This window comes from Gavialis gangeticus, unplaced genomic scaffold (genome assembly GCF_001723915.1).
Source record: "Gavialis gangeticus isolate Ggan-Ray unplaced genomic scaffold, GavGan_comp1, whole genome shotgun sequence".
In the NCBI taxonomy this organism is placed as follows: Eukaryota; Metazoa; Chordata; order Crocodylia; family Gavialidae; genus Gavialis; species Gavialis gangeticus.
Window position 1 is genome coordinate 27,315,700 of NW_017729026.1, and position 21,999 is coordinate 27,337,698.

The window sequence follows — 21,999 nt, forward strand, 5'->3', positions numbered from 1 at the left end:
AGGTCAGGAAAACAGACCTTATGATGACAGGCTGAGAGCAATAGGGCTCTTTAGCCCAGAAAAGCACAGGCTCAGGGGTGCCCTGATGGCCACCTATAAGTTTACCCGTGATGACCACCAGTACCTGGGGGAACATTTGTTCACTAGAGCGCCCCAACAGATGACAAGGTTAAATGGTTATAAACTACTGCAACACCATTTCAGGCTGGACATAAGGATTTTTTTACTGTCTGAGCCCCCAAGGTCTGGAATAGCCTGCCATCAGAGGTGGTTCAAGCACCTACATTGAACACCTTCAAGAGTAAATTGGATGCTTATCTTGCTGAGATCCTATGAACCCAGCTGACTTCCTGCCCTTCGGGCGGGCGGCTGGACTTGATCTTCTGAGGTCCCTTCCAGCCCTAATGTCTATGAAATCTATGAAAAAACGGGGTTGGACAAATTCATGGAGGGAAAGGTGCATCAGGTAGCTCTCGAGCATGGGAGTTGCGGATACAGCCCCTGACTCGATCTTAAATGCTGAAGGCTGCAAGTAAGAGAGGAACAGTGGAAAAAACCCTGGTCATACCCAGTTCACTCTCCCTTTCAGCATTCACTCTCTGCCACTGTGTGACACAGGATATTTATTGGGCAAGATGGGCATATGGTCTTACCCAGTAAATGATAGTTCTTATGAGTTACACATCTGTCATTCAAGTAGCTGTTTATCTAGGCCTCCCTATTTAATAAAAATAAAAATGAACCACAGATAATTGGATTCCAGTCAGTAATTTCAAACCCATAAAGTTGAAATGACTTCAGAATTCCCCCAGCCCTCGTCAGCACACATTCCTACCTGCAGCATGTTGAGGATGCATTCTTCACTTTGGTCCACCTGTCTCTTGTCCTGTGACTGGTTGATTCTTACTCCTTGTTCTGTTTAGGGGCAGCTTGAGAGCATGTAATACCAAACTAAACAAACAAACAAACAAACAAAAAAGCCAGAAAAAGTTACCCTCCCTAGCTGTGCTTTCTCCTAGAATCAGCAGCAGCAGAATCAGCATCAGCAACAAACAGCACCTCAGCAGCAACAGCAAGCAGCACCTCAGCAGCAGCAACAGCAACAAAACAGTACCCAGACAAATGGGACGGCAGGAGGAGGTGGAGCAGGAGGAGGGGGCACTGGGGCAGGACTCCAGCATAGCCAGGACTCCGGCCTCAATCAGGTGCCTCCAAACAAGAAACCACGCATAGGGCCTTCAGGCACTAACTCAGGCGGGCCTGTTATGCCTTCAGATTATCAGGTACAGACTTTGGTTCTTCTCATTTGTGTTATTCTAAGGAGCAAGGTATAGTTGTGCTCTTAAGAAGAGAGAGAGAGAGAGAGAGAGAGAGAGAGAGAGAGAGAGAGTGTGTGTGTGTGTGTGTGTTTCAGAGAACAAGTACACTTTAAGCTGAAGCTCATTGTCACCTGATGCACATGCTTCAGTTTAGAAAGGATTTTGCTGTGTCAGAGTTAACTGGAAGTGAATTGCATGCTGTTGCAGATATAGATTTCATCAGCTGTTCTCAGTCAATGAGCTGTATCCTGTACTGTGCTGAGCGTTCTGGCTTCCATCCAGCAAAGAATTTAAATATGTACTTAACATAAGCCTGTGAGTAACTCTGTGAAAACTAGTGGAACCACTGTCACGTACTTAAATGCTTTCCACAGGATCAAGTCCGAAGCATTCAGCAACTTTGTAAAATTGAAGCCTATGTGAAAAGCAGCCCTGGTAAAAAGAAGCTAAATGAGCAGCCGGATCTTTAATTCCTGACACCTTCTATTCTGCTTCATCAAGTTGATAGGACAATTCAGATTCTATTATTTGTCCTAATCCTCACTAACTGTTCTTTAATCTTAAAGTACAGTTCCTTTGTTAGTATAGCCTATGAGCATTAGTGGATCAGCATGCTTTATTCTAAAGCAGGGCACTATAATAATGCTACTGTTTCATCTCAGCTATAAGAGAAAATTCAAATATAAATCTTCAAATGTAGTATTTTATTTTTTAGTAGCAACAAATCGGTCTGTTTTGTTCCTGTCTCAGTACAGTAACATTAGAATTTATTACATGAGAATGAAATTTCCAAATTCACTTTGAATTAGCACACTTGTCTATGTTTACTGAAATTAGAGTATTTTTCCACTAAAAAAGTGACATAGATTGAGACACATAAAGAATTATATTAAACAAGCTCCCAATTATGTGGGAAGACCACAGTCATATCTGATGAGATTCATTGAGTATTACTAAAAAAAATATTTTTAATTTTAAAAAGTGAAGCCTACATTAAAGGCCTACATATATTTTTTCAATAAATTATTGAAAAAAGAAGAGAATGGATATCTCTCGTAGTTATGGTTTTTGTAGATTCTGTCGTTTGGATCCTCTTAGAGAAGGACTCAGCTCAGCATGTATTCAGTCTTTCTTGTAAATGCATAGCTGCTTTGACTTCATAATCCTCCCCTCACCGCTAGATTTCTGGATGCTAGACATTTTCTCCCATTTTTTTAGTTTTCTTTCTTCATTGCAAACTGTTGTGAAGTTGTAATGGCCAATTTAGGAGTAAAGACAGTTCAGCTTTCTTTTATAAGTTTCAGCCTGGCTTTTGGTCTGGACAAGTGTCTATAACTGTTCAGGTGCAGATTGTTTATTACTGCCATGTTTCTGTCTATATTAAAGGATTTTTTTTGCTAATTCTTGGATCCTTTGGAATTTTTCAGAGTTCTGGGCAGCCCTCCCCCTCAGTCGTTTCCTGGTTTAAATCTTATCTTGTTAGGGCAGTTACAGTGAGATGATTCTTCTCAGCCTGCAGCCATTTGTTTCAGTGTCTCCTCCCTTCAAGGCTTTCTTGCAGTGTGTGTTCTGTATATCCCCATTAAATCATTTGTTAATTCATACAATCTGATTATCTATTTTTACTTTGGTATTTGTATGCTCCTTAGTTTTAGCTGGCTATTTGTCTTGTATCCATAATGGAATGTCTGCAATTTGTCCAAGTCTGGGCTCTGTTAAAATAAATTTTCTTCTGTGAGACTAAAATCAGCATAGGCTAGTTAATGCCTTCCTATAGTCTTATAGCATTGATCTGACTCCTTATAGCTTCTACAAAATCCAGGGAGGCAGAATCCTTTGATTTAGCTTTTTTTAAAAATCTTTTGATGAACAATATTTTATATTATTTAATCAAAGCCAGTCTGCTTTACTACTGCTTTAGGTTCCTTGTTTGTCTGCATTCTACATTGCTTGCATGGTCTTGCTTTTTGTTTAACATTCTGACCTTTTCCTTTTCCAGCAATTTCATCCAAATTCTGCATTTATGTTTTTAACAGAGCATAGATTAAACTTTATCACTGATGGTGCCGAAACATTTATTTGTTTTTCTCTTTTGAATGCCTGGACATTAAATGTTAAGGCAACAAAACCTGAGCTTTTAAAAACAAAAACCAAGACCAGGGACACATCAGCACTTACTTGGTTTGAAAGCCAGATTTATTTTTTCTTTGCACAAGGCTTTGAAATATTTGACATGAAAAAGGATATGCATTTTACGTTCTCTGTTGAATGATACCTATGAGTAGACCAGTATGTTATTGATAAGGAAATGGGAAGACATAGGTAGATTGACTTTTCTTCTAGGAATCTGTAAAATACTGTAAAGACAATAGAAAATTATAATATTCTTAAAGCTGCTGATGTTTCTTCATCTAGCCCAGATCCATGAGATTAATTCATTTTCGTAAGATTAATGAATAACAACACCTTTTTGGTTTTGCAAAAGTGGGGGTTTGGTAACTCAAGCACTTTCAAGAGAAACCACAGGAAAATCAGTTTCTTTGTTTCTGCCAAACTGGGAGCCCAGAGACCCGATTTTTAAAATTACAGTATATTATTATTTGAATTTATCAACAAATCTCTTCTATCAAACCAAATACATAGTCTTTCCAGTACTTTTACAGCACCCCATCTTGGGGAACAGGGTAAGGGTTGGAGCAAGTAGTTATTTATATCTATTTAGTTAATTTTGGCATATAAGTAAAAACTGATAAATATTAAATGCAGTTATTGTAGTTGGATATGACCACTGTAACAATTGACATTAGGAAGCAAGAATGTACCATAATCTACTTTTTAAAAGTGAATATTTTCCCTTGGAAAGCTGCCCTTTTTTGATTGAAAGTATGTCTCTCTATGCATCTGTCAGGCAGCTTGCATATTTTGGATAATGTATTAATAATAATGATTATTTTTCATACTGCACTTCTATGTTAAGGTTGTCCAGTCACTTTTACCTGCCACTTGGATTTGAGTGATCTTCCTGGCTGTGAAAAATTCCTTCAGCTGTTTTCAGTTTTTTCACTCTGCTTTATTTTTCTTCAGCACTCCAGCTCACGCCTGAGTTACCAAAGCAACATTCAGGGATCTTCTCAGTCCCAGAGTACGATGGGCTATTCCACATCATCTCAGCAGAGCTCTCAGTATCACCAGTCTCATCAATCTCACAGGTACTGAGAGGCCTAATAGACTGTGATTGGAAAGGAATGGACTAAAAGCCAGAAGACTCCAGCAATATGAAGTTCATAATAATGAGAAGAACCAAAAATGCAAACTGTGATGCAGATTTAAAATTCACAACGACAAGAGGAAAACTTTAGTTACTGAAGATTTTTTTTTCAGACAACTCTGTCCTTTCATCATTGCCATAAAGGAGATTCTTGTGAAGTGCCCCCCAGCCTCCCCTCGCATGTGTCCCATTGTGGTTACTCTGATGAAACCTTCTGATCTGAACCCAGCACTTAACTTCTTTAACCTTTGGAATTTTTGAAGGATTCCTGGTGCACCTTTCTCATGCTGTATTGATTGCCATAAGTCTATCTTTGCAAATCTCTTTAATGGGATTTTACAGTTTTAAAATCTTGAACTCCCAGGCTTTCAAGCTTGTATATAGTTAGTTTTTTACTAGGCAAACCAGTTTAGCTATACAAGTATAATGCACCTTTTTAAAGCACTATGTTATTTTCACAGGATATTACTGTTTTGCTCATGGATGTCAAGAAAAGCAAATTTTACTGTTCCAGAGTATTTTACTATTCTGTTTTTATTAATCTAGTTTTCAGGCAAGGTCTTAAAAAAAAAAAAAAAGAAAAAGAAAAAAAAAGAAAAAAAGACAGATAAAAAGTACCCAACCCAAGTCTCTGCAGCAGCTAATATGCTGCATGCTACTGGACCGAACACCAAACAGAAGATCATAAATGTTTTTTAAATCATTCATATTGAATCCCATTGATTACAGCCATCACCTTTTAAGTAGCTTTGAATTAAACGTTATTTAAAATTAGAGCATGATGGTTACAGGAAAAAAGAGATGGCCTTCAGGGCTCTGCTGGAACAAAAGAATGGAACATCTACCCTGGTTGTGCACCCAGAATAGCCAGGAAAATGCATTGACTGGCCTCACATCTTAGTAGAAGAGAGTGTGGGGATGAAGGGCTTGTCTTTCTGTTGAACAGCTCTTTAGTATGTTCTATAAATCCTGCTTTTGATGTTGCAGTCTCTTTTGTTGGTTTCCCTGAATCATTTATCTAACTACAGAAAATATTAAGACTTATAAAGAACAAAGAAGTATCCATCTTTACATAGGATCATTACATTTAAGTAAAAATATTGTACATTTTAAAGAGCATGTTAAAAACTGTTCCAGTTTCTCATGTTTATAATGGATATTCTGTATTCTTCCCATTGCTGCGATTATCCCAGATTAGTTACACCAGATGCACTTGATTGCACTGCAATAGGTTGGGGGGCTTGGGGGGGGGGGTTTCTGCTTCCCCCAAGAGCAAATATATTTTGATTGTGCCTGAGGACCATAAGTGGATGGATAACTGGCAGGCTATGCCAGGTAAATAATCAGCATTCACAAGCATAATCAGAGGACCACAATTCAATTAATGAAGCCTCAGTTTTTCAGAGAAATGTAACATAACTTGAGGCAGCTCCATTTTATATTTCATTGCTTAAAGAAGGCTTATGATTCTCATTGCACTAAAACTGGAAAGACATTTATTTACTTTAAAATGTTACGAGCTGGATAAGCAGCCCCAGGCTTTCTTAATTGATTGCTGAATAAGAGGTAGCAGAAGGAGCAAGCTATGTATAAAAAGGGCATATTATTGGAATTTACACTTTACAGTGTGGTCTTTTCTGTCTGACTCTGTGTTCTAGCCTGAATCCATGTGAGAATTTAGATGTAAAGCAGTAAACATTTCACAATAAATTAGTGGTAGATGTTAGCAGGGTGTTAGATATGTGCGCCCCAAGGAGAACATTCATTCATCCCAGTCATACAAGAATGATAAATATTTCTGTGGATACTGATCTCTCATCCCTACAAAAATGTTTTACTTTCATAAGCAGTTGGAAATGTGGTTTGGCCAGATCATGTGCCACGTGACTTTGATGACATCGGTCTTCTCGGAGAAGTGTCTGGAGGTAAAATTAAATTTAAAATGGGTGAAAGAGTAGTGAAAGTGAAATGGAGCAATTTGAAGAGAAATATTGCCAATTGTTATTAGGACAAAACCACCTCCTACTGAATACTTTTCATCTTTATTCTCTATGATATCATGTGCCATGTGTATCTGAGTAACTTGGTTGGTGGGAACTGATTTTAATCGGTTCTTTACTTGAGTTCAGTGAATCTGCTACGGTTAAAATCTTTTCCAGAATTAATTTCCCCAAGTTTTTATTGAAGTTAGGAGGAGCCCCATGGCTGTACCTGAGGAACAATTCGGCCTCTGCCAACAACATTGTTGGATATTCTTGTGATTGGCTTCCACATTTCTGGCTAGCATCCCTTGACACAAGCTGCTTTGTCGTCTCCTCTTCTCACCCCTCTATCCAGTCAAAGCACTATTGTCTCCTTGAGCATAATTGTCTAATGTTTATACTCTTTGCCACCTCTTCAAAGTACTGGTAATGGCAGGAGGTGGAAGGGGACAAGTCTTCTCCTGGCTGAGTTGGATTCCTATGGTGCCAACAAAGTTAAATTTTAGTGTAGGTTCACATATGTGTGAAGCATGAAGATTCACAGCATTGTATTATGCTTTAATTCAATGAGCTTCCATCCCCTAGAATAACTGCCATGAGCTGAATAAATATTTCTGTATTTGCTTGATCTAAATCACTTATTGTGCTCCAGTGCCCTGCTGCTTCTGTGCGCATTCATAAAACTGAGCTAACTCCTCCATTGCCTTCCAGGTAAAAGCTGAATGGGGAATAGATAAAGGAAAAGGTCACTGTTGGAAATGTTTACTGTGCACACTTACTCCTTTTCCTCCGCCAGTTGGTTTTTGGATGTTTGGCGTTTTCTGGTGAGTTATATATGACTCAAGATAGATGGGAGCCAGCCGCAAGATGAAGCAGCCTTGTTTCAGGGGTGGTTTCACGAGGGAAAAATGCTCTTTTTGTCGAAAGGTTAATCAGGTAATCTGTTGTGAGCAACCAGCAGCATGCATATTTTTGTGCCTGCTCAGTTATAGCAGTTGATACTTACTGGTATTCCCTTTTTATCCTTACCCTGAACCTCTATGTGCCCCCACAAAACCTGAAACCTAGTAATGGAAAGTGATACCAATAAGCTTTTTTTCCCGTTCCCTTGGTGATGCAGTTGGACCATCCAGTACCATTCTGCGAAGTTTCTGCTCTGGCCTTTTGAGGAAACAAAAAAGTGGGGAATGGGATTAGCGGCATAGTCTACATTGGTGAAGTTTATGTAGCACAAACTGCACAATGAAGGAAGAATATTGTGAAAGCCGTGAGTCCTGCACTGTATCTGTGACACTGTATCTTTTTTGGGGGTGGGTTGGGGGGGAGGGAAGAGCATTCTGAGAGGGGATAGGGGGGAAGCTTGAAGTATTCAAATGTGTATAATATTTTATATAAACATAATCTTAGTTCCCCTTCATAATCTTCAGTAATGGTACTTAAACACCATTAAGCAAAGAATTGTTTTAGGGTTAAATAAATGTATTGTACATAAGGCCATATGTAATCTTCTAAAAATGTCGCCACACAGCAGCGATATGTATTACTATATGAAAAAAGTCCTTAATGCACTGTTATCTCCTAAATATTTAGTAGTAAATTAATACTATTTAATTTTTTTAAAAATCTGTCTTGTGTAGACACTAAAAGTATTACACAAAATGTGGGCAGAAGATGTCCTTTTTAACAGCAATTTAAAGAACTTTTTATATATGTAATGTAGTATACTTTCAAATTGTTCTAGCTGTATTTTCCCATGTTTACTATTTGTGGACATTTGCCTGTCTCACTTCAGTTATTTTTTATTATTATTATTTCCTGCACGCATCCCTCATTTTTGTAGTTTTATTAGAGATTTCCGCAGCAGAGCTTTCCTGTGTTAGCTCTGTGGTGGGCACTTACAGCAGTGCCCCTGCTGATGGACTTGCAGAACCACAGGGCAAAATATTTGTTTCCCATTCCACAGTTAAAGAGTTTACTGCTTTTAAGTTGTCCTGATGTCACTCTTGAAATGACTGTTAAAACAAAGCTATGAGTTCATTGCATTTATTTTATATTCTTGGTTGTAATGAAATTGAATTGACTTTGCTTCAGTGTGAATTTTTTAAATAAAAATAATATACATTTGTAATAATAATAAAATGTTCAAATCAGATAAGTGTGCTGGAAACTTTTGTAAACTTTAAGCTTTTGGCTTTAAGAAGGAAGATCTGTCCCAGAAAAATGCAGTATGTGGTCAGGCTGTTTATATCATAAACCCCCCAAAATAGAGCCTGGAAAACCTAAAAGTTGGAATTATAGCTTTTTAAAAAAATACCCAAGAGGGTATTTATGGTTTTGTATGCATCAAAATAGAATGCAGCTTTATGGAAAAGCAAAGCAGATTTGAAATGGTCTCATTAAGGTTTTGCTCTCTCTTTAAAAGTACTTTACTATGCAGCAGTGATGCTGCTTGTAGAAATGTAAGATTACTAGTCTGATGGCCCTGTATATTTGTCTTCTGAAAAAAGATATAAGTTTTGAGGCTAAATTTCCCCTCATTATATGATTTCTAGGCTGTCTTTGGTTCTAATGACTCAAAAGACTAAAATGACAGCATGGAAACTGAAGAACATAAGTTAAAGAGCTTAGCTCTGCTTTTCAAGTTGACTTTCCATACTCTGTTGAGCTTCACATTTTAATTCCATTAAGTTACTGTTTCAGAGATGGTCATCATTACCCTGGCTTCTTCATGAATTCCACCCATTTTCTCTGTAAAGGTTGTGTATGATAGCATGGCTGACATTTATCATCTTCACCAGCATTAATGAGGTGACTTCAATTTTTACTGATTTTTGAACAAGGTAACATGGTGTACTGGTGGTTTCCGACAAATAGAGATAAGACTGGCTTCTAGTTGCATGATATGTTTAGAGAGTAGGTGTCATGTGATGCAGGCACATTTTCCTTTACTTTGTTTCTTTCTTTTACTTTGTTTATATTTATGTTGAGCGTATAGTACTTTTCACCTGAAGAGTCTGAAAGTACCATACAGAGCAAGTCATTATGTACAGAATGGGAATCTGCATCCTGGGAAGCAGTGACTCTGGGGATCGTAGTGGATAATCTGATCAATGCAAGTTCCCAGTGAAATATTGTGGCTAATAGGGCAAACGTAATGTTTGGATGTGTAAATGGGATGAACACTGAGTAGGGCAGTCTCATTGTGTCTGTATTTTGTATTGCTGAAACCACTACTGAAATACTGTCTATTTCTGATGTTTATGAATCAAGGAGATAGTTGATAAATTGGAAGAGGGTTCAGAAAAGACCCATGAGAATGATTAAAGGGTTGAAAACCCATGCCTTTTTGTGAGAGATTGCAGTGGATAATAATCTATTTCAGTTATCATAGACAACAGTAAGGTGATTACAGTTTGTGAAGGACTGGCATGGGGGATCAGAAATTTGATAATTATGTCTTTATCTGCTTTGGTCTAGTAACTGAAGGGTGGCACTCGACAAATTCAGACTAGAAACCTCATTTTTTTAGCAATGGGAGTAATTAACAATTAGAAAAACTTACCAAAGGTTGTAGTGGATTCTTCCTCACTGGCAATATTTGAAGCAGGATAGGAAGTTTTCTGAAAACTATGCTATAGTTTAAACAAGAAATAATTCAGGGAAGTTGTATTGCCTGTGTTGTTATAAGAGAAGTCAGAAGAGAGGCTTACAGTTGTCCCTTCATAGATTTCATTGGGAAATGAACCCAAGGGACCTTGGAAGATCATCAAGCCCCCTGCCCCAGGGGCAGGAAGTCAGCAGGGATCATAGGATCACAGCAAGATAAACATCCAAGTGTCTCTTGAAGGCATTTAGAGTAGGTGCTTAACGCACCTCCAGCTTCAGTCTATTCCAAACCTTGGGGGCTGGGACGGTAAAGAAGTTCTTCCTTATGTCCAGCTTGAAATGGTCATGGAGGAGTTTCTGACCGTTCGACCTTGTCATCCCTTGGCGCACTCTCGTGAACAGACGTTCCCCCAGATCCTGGGGAGCACCCCTGATAAACTTATAGGTGGCCACCAGACCACCCCTGATCCAGCACTTTTCCAGGCTTGGAGAGTCCAATGGCCCTCAGCCTTTCATCATAAGATCTGTTTTCCTGACCTTTGACCATGTGTGTGGCTCTCCTCTGTACTCTCAAGCTTCTTCACATCCTTTTTGAATTGTGGAGCCCAAAACTGGACACAGTACTACAGCTGCAGCCTCACCAAGGCCAAGTACAACGGGAGAACGATGTCCTGGGATTTGCTTGAGAAGCATCAATGGATGCAAGCCGGCATTTTGCTTGCTTTACTAGCCACAGCATCACACTGAAGGCTCATGTTCATCTTGTGGTCAGTCATGACCCCCAAGTCCCTTTTGCCCATAGTGCTAGCCAGCGTAGCACTGCCAAGCCTATAAGCATGCTACAGGTTTTTCTTCCCAAGGTGGAGAACCTTGCATTTTTTGGTATTAAATACCATTGGGTTCTCATCTGCCCATTTCCTGAGCCTGTCAGTCAGCCTGGATGGCCCTCCTGTCTTCAGATGTGGACACTCTACCCCAGAGTTTGGTGTCATTGGCAAACTTGGCCAGTCCGCTTCTGACTCCAATGTCCACATCATTAATGAAAATGTTCAATAGTATAGGCCAAAGGACAGAGCCTTGGGGGACCCTACTGGTCACCAGGTACTGCGACGATTGACTTTTGTCAACCACACCCTCTGGGTCCTACCATGGAGCCAATTCCCCAGCCAGAGGATGGTGGTGATGCCGAGGCTGCAGTTAGCCGGTTTTGTTAAGAGGTGATCATAGGGTACCAGATCAAAGTCTTTTTTGAAGTCGAGATATATGACATCAATATCCTCTCCCTGGTCCAGGTGATAGGTCACCTGGTCATAAAAGAAAATAAGATTGTTCAGGGAAGGCCTACCCACGACAAACTTGTGCTGGCTATCCCTCAGGATGTTGCCATTGGCTAGTCTGTTAAGAATGTCCTCTTTGATAATCTTTTCTAAGACCTTGCCCAGTATAGACATCAAGCTGATGGGCCTGTAGTTTACCAGATCCACTTTCCTCCCTTTCTTGAAGATAGGCACCACATTAGCCTTTTTCCAATCTTTGGGCACTTCACCAGAGCACAAGGAGTTCTCGAAGATCCGTGCTAGGGGCTGGGCTATGATGCTAGCCAGCTCCTTGAGTTGCCCACGGTGTAAACTCCTTGCCTCATCTGTGAAAATCCATGGTTACGTTTACAAACTGTAGGAAATGATTCACTCTGGTCTACAGATCTGCTGTATTTGCGGTGATGGGTATTCCTAAGGCCTGCTGTAGAACTGTTCAGCCTTCAAGAGCTGACACAAGGGCACATAAAGGACAACACCTAGATTACACTGTCTCTGTTTGTTCCTCTTTCGTTTGTACGTGGTTGAGTACAATATAAGCAAGAGTATTCTGAAATCCCTCGTGTTTGAATATATAGCCCTATCTCAGAGATTATTCATTATACCCAGCTAGCGTGCTTAATATTGGATTCCAGCCTTTGGGTTCTGGCATTCTATATAAAAAAAAATAAAACAACAAAAACCTCAATTTGAGGCTAATGGTCCAAAGAAAAATAAACCCTACAACATACAGTGCTTTAAGGAGAAATGCCGAGTATTTAAAACTAAGGCAAGCTTGTGTTGGTATTTAGAGCTAAATTGTAGGCAAGGCAAAAGTTGCATTGAGGCAGGATTGTAGACCATACTTAGCAGAAATTTATCCAATTTGCTAAATACCTCCAGTATCCAAAGAAGGATATTCTGTAGTATCCATGTGCAGCCTGTTTGAGTGTTTGAATTAACACTAGAACTGTGTTAACAATTTGAAAGTTTTTCCAGCTATCCAACCCAATTGTTCTTGGCTGCAAATTAACTTAATTATACCTTGTCTGTCTTTCCAGTGGCCTTGAGAAACAATTGTTTAATTTTCCTCTTTACAACTTTTTGCATGTTGGATACTATCATGAGGTCTATCCTCACCTTCTCCCTACCCGCCCCTCTCCTTGAGGCTTCCCTTTTGTGGACTTAAACCTAGTTCCCTCCATCTTTCCTCATAATTTTTGCTTTCTCAGCCTCAAATATTCTGCTGCTGTCTCTGGACTGTCTAGTTTACTTGCATCTTTCTTTAAGACGTGGATGTAGTCCTCCAACTGAAATCTCACCCACACTGAATGAAATAAATTGCTTCCTGCTATATACAGTCCTGCTGTTAATGCACCACAAAATGAGTAGTCTGTTAGCAACAGAATCACATTGTTGGTTCCTATTTAGTTTGTAGTCCACTATCACCCCCATATCTTTGTGCTGTATGGCTGCCTAGCTGGTTGTCACCCATCTTTGATTTTCCTGAGCACAGTACTGTGCACTTACTGTTATTGGATTTCACTTTGCTATTAGTCTGTAATCAGCAAGATCAAATCCATCTCACTGATTTGTCACGTTCATTTTGAATTCTCATACCATCCTTAAAAAAAGTTTATAAGGCTTCCCAGATTGGTGTCATTTTGCAAATGTTATAAAAGTATTCTCTCAACAGCCACGCAGTGTGTTAATTAAAATATTTAATAGGTCTACTCGTCTCCTGTCCAAACTAAAATCTTAGTGCATTCCTTTGATATCTCCTTGCAGATAACTAACCATCATCTCAGCCTCCGTGGCACCCTTCTGCTACTAGTGCCTTTCTCAATCTCTCTTTTGCTACTAATGCCATTCTCTATCACTGTTCACGACACTGGCATGCTATCCATCAGTCAGGCCCAGAACCCAAGCACCATCTTTGACTCTGATTTCTTTCCAGGCTACATCTAAATTTTGTGATTTCTTTCTGTACCACATCTCAAAGATGGGACCTTTTTTTATCCACACAAATTTCTCCTCAAGGCTGTGGTCATCTTATGTCTCAATTTAATGGCCTCTTCTGTGGCCTTAAAAAATACCATCTTGTCCTGCTCCTGTCTGTTCAAATGCAGAAAGAAAGCTCATTCTCCTGCCCTTTCATCATGTCACCCCTTCTCACTTCTACACCTGCTCTGCTGCCTCTGTTGCATGGAAGCTGTTGGTCTCCAGTGCTGAACCCTCATTGCCTTATCCCTACTGTAGCTTTAAATACTGTTTAGAAGATGTTGCAAGAGAATCTTGTGTCCATCTTATCCATCAGAGTCTCCAAATTTGATTAATTGTTGTATTTCTTACATATTTAAAAAGAGAAAATATAGTATTACTTCACTAGACCACTGCAGAGATTTGATTTTTCATTTATGAATTAAATAGTCAATAGTCAAATAGTTACACCAGAAGTGATTGAAACAACTAGCACAGTTATGAAAGATAGGAGGACATATCTATTAGATGCAACTGGCTGTTGCCATTACTCTATTTCCAGGTTTTTGTAAAAATAATATCTACAGGGAAAGTTTTCAAAAATCATAATCTAGCATTCAGGCATCACTTAGTCTGACAGTTATTTCCTGTTTACATGGCCAGTTTATGTAATGTAAATATAGTAGGAACAATGTTACATGATCTTTGTGTCCAGCTTTGAAAATAAGTATGAATGCATGTATGTATTAAGCAGTGATTCTCAACAAGATGCCACAGCACCCTGGGGTGCCTTGAGATCTTTTCAAGTGTGTCAGGATCTTAGCACTGTTAAGTTTACAAACACGATTCACAAGATAAGTCCAGAGATTTCAAATAGAAATCCATGGTCTTTCTGAGTTCTTTGCAACAGAAAAAATGGTCTATTATTTTTCTGTAGGAAAAGACAAGGGGTGTCTTGAGTCTAAAAAGGTTGAGAACTACTGGTATAGGATTTATAAGGTTGTATCTTTTGATTCTCCTGAATAAGATGGAGAATTTGGAATAGTATAAATTACATGTATTCTGTGCCTTCATCATATGGCAGAAAATTGTCGTCTTCCATTTGTGAACGAAGTATGCAAATTACTGGTGGAGCTAAACTGCCTTCAGATGCAATTCCATAGCAATGCATTGAAGATGCCAATGAGAGAGAATGAGCCAAATTGAGAAACGAGCCTGAACTCAAGGGAGTTATACGAGGGATACATTTGACCCAATAAGTTCCTTGATGTAAATATAAATTGTCAGTGAAAGTTATCAAAGCAAATTAGCTAAGGGGCTTTCTTCCGTCATCTTAAATACGATTTTTAAATCGGCAGTAGAAGGAAAAGTGAGAGTAAATATTTTATTCTCTTGGAACAGACAGACACAGCCTATGAAACTAGTAACCAAAATAATGTGTATTTTATGTTTTCCATGTGACAAGAAAAGAATGCGAGTGGCATATTTAATATGTGTGCACATGGGCTGCAGTCAGGTCCTTGGTTTGCTACTGGCGTATGAATAAGTTATATCGTCAGACTGTTCCCGCCCAGTTTAAAAACAACTGTGACAGCATACCCCTGCAGCTCAACTCTGAGACCCTGCACAATATACAATAATTTAACCTGAAAATTACTAGAACAAACTGAAAATGAACCATTGGAACTGTACAGCTACAGAAGGAAAATAAACAGCCAAAGGCAGAAAGATGAGTGATGTAACTTAGCTTTGCACTTTGGCAGTGAAATCACTACACAGGGTCACACTGTGGCTAGCATTGATGGATTCAGTATCTGCAGTAGGTCAAAGTTTTGACAGGCTGGATCCTGCTTCATGATGTGTATATTTTCAGTGTGAGATCTGATGTGCATTTAACAGCAGCATATATAACAATAATAGTTCAGCTCCTTATAATATTCTTCATGTTAACACCTAAGGGCTCTTCTGTAGGATACTAAAGAATAGATAGAAGCAAGCTATGCTTTCTTTTGATTTTTGTTGTTAAATTAAGTGCCTGTGGGCATGTCTACATGTGCCCTTATGGTGCTGTTGTTACTGTGCCACCATTTAGCACTTCCTAAAGGAAAATGAGGGCGCAATAAGAGCTGTTACTGCATCACGCTGGTGACACATGGTTATTTTTAGCTGCTGTATCACCGTAGCGATGCACTATAGCAAGGGAGCGCATCACTATGACAATGTAGCTGCGGCGTCATGGTTTGTGTCTGCTGGCACTACGGTGACATAGTGTCACATGACAGTTTGGAAGGATCATTTGAATTCTTGCATTGTTCTAGTGAACTGATTCTCAACCAGGTGCTGCAGTACCCTGGGATGCTTTGAAATCCTCTCAAGGATGCCATATGGGGCCACACAATGCTTGCACTGTTATAATAGGAATCCCCAGTGTTAAAAAACATTCTGAAGTTTCATAGATTTCATAGGCATTAGGGCTGGAAGGGACCTCGTGAGATCATCGGGTCCAGCCCCCTGCCCAAGGGGCAGGAAGTGACCTGGGGTCAGATCGCCCCAACAAGATAAGCATCCAGGCGTGTTGTGGTATTTCTGAGTTCGCTGCAACACAATTGATCAGTTATTTTTCTGTAGTCAACAAAGAAGCAAAAACATAGCTGGCATTTTGAGAACCACTTACATAGTGATTTCTGCCGCAGTACAAACATCACATGGTCAGTCTGATGCAACCCTGTTCTAGAGGGATGACATCTGAGGCCAAGAGTATCATTCAGTCTCTGTGAGCATTCAGCCAGCAAAGGTACATCAAGGTACATCTGTAAGATAAAGTTATGTTTGTAATCTGATCATTGAGCCACCAGCTTATTTCATACAGGCCACAGAAAAACTATCATGTCTTTTTTGGGGGAAAAAACATGTCTGTCTCAGGACACTTGTGAACTAAGGGACTGGAGGAACGTTCAAAATCCTACCAGCAGCACCACATGGTCATCTGCTTCGCTGCATAGTGATGTGAAATTATAAATTCTCAAAGTTTAGCATCGTAAATGGGGCTATACAGCTTGGCATTACAACTATAAAATGCAGACATAATGGTGTATAGTTTAACCTAAGAACCAGCTGTGCACTTTAGGTTCAGTTCAACTTAGCACAAAAAACTCCAGATTGTGGTCTGACTTACCCATGACAAAGTGACTGCAATCATTGGTATCTGTTCATACTAGCTACAAAAGCATCAATATCTACATGGAATTGAGAATTCCAAAATGAATATGCCTGTATACACCTTTAACCTACTTTGTGATTTATCACATCTCACAAGCACAGAAAGGATTGTCCACTATTTTAAGTAGCAACAGGAAAAATGTCCAAACATTCCATTGCAAAATATGCCAGAGTTACTATTAAGTAGCACTGTTTATCTAGGGAAGGCAATAATCCTGCAAATTTTGTGACAATCCTAAACAACTATTTCAAGCAATGTCCTTTATCACATACAGTGCTGTTAAAGCAAGAAGTATGTTTGAATCATCTGAGATTAATTGATATTTTTCATGTTTGCACACTGTGCTTCCATCTCTGTGAATGCAGGCTCACTATTAACATGTATGTAAAGTGTATGGAGACACACCTGGCTTTGTACTGTTAATGTAAGTCTTGTAAAATACTAGTCAGTAGCCTGTGCATGGTTTGAGATATAAGTGACTTGCCAATCAGTGCAGAAAGGGACATGTTAAACCAGGGGCAGGCAATTATTTTGGGTGGAGGGCCACTTGCTGAGTTTTGGCAAGCCATCGAGGGCCGCATGACAGGTCGCTAGGGGCAGATAAATATTATTTTTCTAAATTTTTTAGGGACTCAGCAGGCTGGATAGAATGGCCTGACAGGCCGCATCCTGCCCACCCCTGTGTTAAACTGTGGTATTTATCCCCCATGCATGCAAGACCCATACAACAATCCTAGTGTGTCCTGGCCTTATTAATATGCAGCCTTTGTACTCTAATATCTCATTATCACAGTAGCTCCATGCATTATTATCCTACCTAACCCTCCTGATAGTCTAAATAATCCATTTTATAATCTCCAGTCTGACCGTGGCTCCATATGAGTTGATAGGAAAGAAAACAGAACAATGGTCTGTGGCTCCATATTGTACATGATTGGATGCCTTCCAGTTTGGTGATTACCATTGCAATTATCACCAGTCTTTATGTGGACAGTGAGACTTGACTGTAGGTGCTATGAAGTACTTGAGGGCTGCTATTTGTAGGCTATCTATGATGGCTCTTGTACACTGTGCATGAAGAAGTCAAACATACTTTGTTTTTAGACTTCAGGCTCTTTCCAGCAATGGAGCTTAATGTAAAATTTCAGTGTTGATTACCTAAGGAAATTGTTAGAGGTATTTCACAAGGCTTTCCATTTCAGTGTGGTCGACAGGGTCATGCTAGTACAGTTCATCATCATTGCTGCCCAATGAGATGATACCTCTAAAAAGAATTTAAAAAAAAATTATCAAGTTTCCTATGAGTCATTCCACTCATCGGCATGCCCAAATGTGGGGGTAAGACATGGTGTGTTGTCCAAAAATGTGACAAGAAAACAAGATACTCTACACAGCCAAAATAACTAAGCTAAGTATAGCAACTCTCAACATTCATGCATCAGGAAGGTTTCAGATGCACACAATGCATCTCAGCTTCACATGTTCAAAGCCAAACATTCCCAAATGAGTAACCGAAGAACTTCCTTCAGTGGAATGCACAGCCAGCTTTCATTTCTACACTTACTAGAGGGTAAACCTCTCACCCAAGTTATGCCTACTGTGTTGTGAACCAAAACCACTTTCTGTTTGATAAAGGTAGGTGTCACACAGCCTATGAAATCCCACGTTTCCAATTCTATCATAACGTTTGCCACAGCGTTTGCAAGCTGTTCTGAAAATAACTAATAGCTGCTAACTAATAACTATGCTTTCATCAGAGACTGAACTGTTAATGGGTTGGGCTAGGGACGCTTTCACCTCTAGATTGTCACTTCAGTGTCGGCCCATGACTACAGTGTTAGCAATGACCACAGTTGAGTACTATTGAGTGACTTTTTGGTGCCCTGGGAGAACTGAGTTTGGCATGCAAAGTCTAGTTCCCAATGGACAGTTTTGCCTTTGTGGAAGCCACTAACATAGCTAGTGTTAATTGGTATCTTTACTGGAAGTCTCAGGAGAGATGCCAAGTACTGAATAGCTATGAAAGCTTGAACTGCCTTTTCACCCTGAAGGATGATCTCTGCAAGTGTGGGTTAAGGTGATGGAGGGCAGTGAGAAGACGTTTGTACTGATGTGTTGCAGATAAAAGTACATGAAAGAATTATGTGTTCAAGACTGTAGATCTGACACATTTCAAAATGTGTTTATTTCACAATTTGAATCATTTTCTTTTGGAACGCTTATAATAAAAATTCCAGCCTTATGTAAAGGTCGTGCAAACTGCTAACCACATAAAAGACCTCAAGATATAAGTGACCTGCCAATTTATGCAGTGAAGAGCATGTTTAACAGCATACGTATATGCCAACACATGTAGGGGAATCCAAGCATTGGTATGTACCTGTGATTAGAAAAAGCAATCTCAGTGAGAAAGGGATGAGATGGGGCAATTCAGCTTTGTCATGCTGAAAAAAAAGGCATAATTAAGCTGAACCATTTGCAGCACATATTGTTGGGACAGGGTTGTGCATGTAGGAGTGCCTCTGAGGAATTTCCTCTATAACATGCGGCATATGTAAAGATTTTTTACGTACAATATTTACAGAAAACACAGTAACCTAGGGGAACTGCTCTGTTTGTTGTGACAGTTCCCTACATTCAGATGAAGTTGAAGACTGTCTTCCACCATTCCAGCTGCCGTGAATGTGACAAGTGTTATCCAAAATTCAGGCACTACTTTAGAGTGGCCAGGGAGTCTGGTGGGTGGTCAGACACACTTTTATTTTGTTGGTGGCTCCTGCTTTGCTTAATTCAACTGAAGGCTGAATCCTGAAATCCTTGCCTGCCTGCATGTCATGAGTTGAAATGCAGTTGAATCACCTCCCAAGTCTATTCCTGCTCGATATGACTAACTGGGCCTCCAAAGACAAAGAATCGCGATGCAAGACCCCATGGAGACTCCACAGATACTTGGTTCCATTTTGCTTTCAATAGTTGTACAATGGCTGCCTCCCCAGCTTCAAACATCCACTGAGCCATGGTGTTCTCAGGAACTAGTCTAGCAGCCTCAAAGTTTGGGTCATGTCAGGATTTCTGACACACTTAAGCGTGTGTCCAAACACATTAGCCCTCCAGCCATACTAAGATTAGCCTTCTCTAATCCATGTTAAGTGACATGCAGTTCTGATTTAACACTTTGCTCTCCTGAAGACCACTCTGGAAGCTCTGAGATGGGCCAGAACGAGCCTTACCCTGGGAAAGTAGTTGGATTTTAGTAGATATTGCCTGCCACAAGTTTTTCTTTCTCTTCAGTCTTTTTCTCTTTTGAATGAAATCTGTCTCATCAGTGTGCAGGTCTGACAGGAAACGCTGAGGCACACTATAATACCTTGCTTACAGAAGAAATTAAGTCAATGCCGCAATAGTTCAGAATCGTAGGTTACACAGGAGGTAGTAAGAATTGTCAGCTGGAAGGGGTGGAAGCTGTGCTGGCACTTCTTTAATAATAAGTTACCTGACAAGTCACTTATTATTGGGAAGGAGACGGGGATGGTGAAACACGCAAGGAGTCTGATGAATTTTCTTGCAGCAGTACTTAACCTTTCCTTGTATCTTGGTTCTCCAACAACTGATGAGTTGCAGTGAGTCCAGCAACAATTTTCTGTCTAGCTTTCCCTCCCCCAGTTCCAGCCAGCATCTGTACAACAGCCAATTCTGAAACAAGCAACAGAAAAATACAGGAAATGTGACCCCAACTAGTCTTCCACTAAGCAAAATACTGAAGGTTCAGAGGCAGGTGATTGTGTCTGTTGGCCAAAACAGTAGCATGTGAATGGTTTTACCTTCTGATGTGGATGCAGAAACAAAGTGGATGCCATGCTGCACAGCAAGAGTCTATTCTCCCCAACAGGATATGAGTAAGTCCCAACAAAGCTCATGAGACCTATGTGCATTCTGTGAGGGAGTGCGTCAGACCCCTGGGGGGTGTTTATGTATTTTATTTTGTTATCTTGATATGCATCTGGCTATTTTTCAAGCATGGATGATTCACTTTTACATGGGTAAGTGGGAGTGGCTCCATTATTACCATGAATCACCACATTTTTTGGGCACCAGGACATGCATTAACAGCTGTGGATGTGGGAGCCTGGTGAGAATGGGCTGGGTTAGCTCTGTCTTAGCTTGCACTGGTGTTCCCTGTGCATTTGGAAATCTATAGTAGAGTTTCTTCAGATTTTCGAAGTAGGCTCTTCAATTCAGGGAGTTGATCATTTTCTGACTGCTACATGGGATCCAGTTCTTCTTCCTATGTAGTCTTGAGACAGGTCTTCTGCAATCGCTGTGACAGGTGTAACTCAGAGATGGCATCACCAGGTACGCACATGAGGTCCCAGATACTTTTCAGGCATTAGACTCTCTTCTCCATCAGCACCCATACATCTAATCTCCAACTTGTTTCTCATTCCTTTCTACATTGCAGCAATTTGGTTACAGTTCAGCACCTGCAGTTTTGCTTTGGTCACAGAGCTCCAGGGAAGTCCTTATCAGAGTCCACACTAAATGTTTTTTGCCAAAGATTTCCCATCCACAAGGCACCAGCATCCTTTCTTCTTACCACTAGCAATAAGCATTGGCCACTGATGCTTTAATCACTGCATTGTCATTCTACATGATCAGTGTGAGCAGATATATGTGACGTGATGGTTAAAGTATAAAATGATCCTGGCATCTTGTCTACAGTCAGCCTCCAATCAATCAGCAGCAGCACTGGTGAAGCAGGGGTGATATATTTTACAGAAAAAAAGCCTACTATAGACAATGACTTGTCTTCTGTCTGAGATGGCTTGGTCATCTCTCATTGCTTCCTCCAGTCTATGAACACAATGCTAGGTCTGGCTTTGATTTTCAGAGATTGCAGAGCCAAAGCATACAGTGACATTTTGCCCAAACTACACCCTGCTTTTTTGAGTGATTACATTTTTGAGTCCACAGAAATATATTTGGTGCTTTACAGGAAACAAGAAATGCATGGTCCCTGCTTGAAAGGGGTTAGAATCTGAATTATCCATATAAATAGACCCTACATCACTCGTCTTATTTACAAAAAACTAATAAAAGGAAAAATCCTTAGCTGATCTAAAGTGTTGTAATGCTACTGTTTTAAAATCTGGGCTCTCAGAAAGCAGAAATGGAGCAGAGGTCTCCTGAAAGCAGAAAGTTCATCCCTTCCATATCACCCTACCCCAGCCCCTTGCATGTAAAACCTGAGGAGAACAGTGGGCTTTGCCCTTTAAAACTGGGATAAGTATCCTACTTTCTCAGGGCTGTACAGCTGGTGGAGTTTTTGCAC

At 40.0% G+C, this 21,999-nt stretch overlaps 1 protein-coding gene across 7 annotated transcripts in view; it reads left to right on the plus strand.

Moving 5' to 3' along the window:
- The window catches only part of CDK19 (cyclin dependent kinase 19), a 281,950-nt gene that overhangs the window by 254,992 nt on the left and 4,959 nt on the right, over nucleotides 1–21,999 (plus strand). For 5 of the 7 annotated variants that reach the window (XM_019520086.1, XM_019520087.1, XM_019520088.1 and 2 more), the window contains 2 exons: nucleotides 1,020–1,283; nucleotides 4,404–7,429. The exons of the other annotated variants lie outside the window; for them this stretch is intronic. In XM_019520086.1, coding sequence (XP_019375631.1) covers nucleotides 1,020–1,283; nucleotides 4,404–4,535 — 396 coding nt within the window. In that variant the 3' untranslated portion in view covers nucleotides 4,536–7,429. Of the gene's footprint in view, nucleotides 1–1,019; nucleotides 1,284–4,403; nucleotides 7,430–21,999 lie in introns of those variants that run through there. 7 annotated transcript variants of the gene reach the window in all.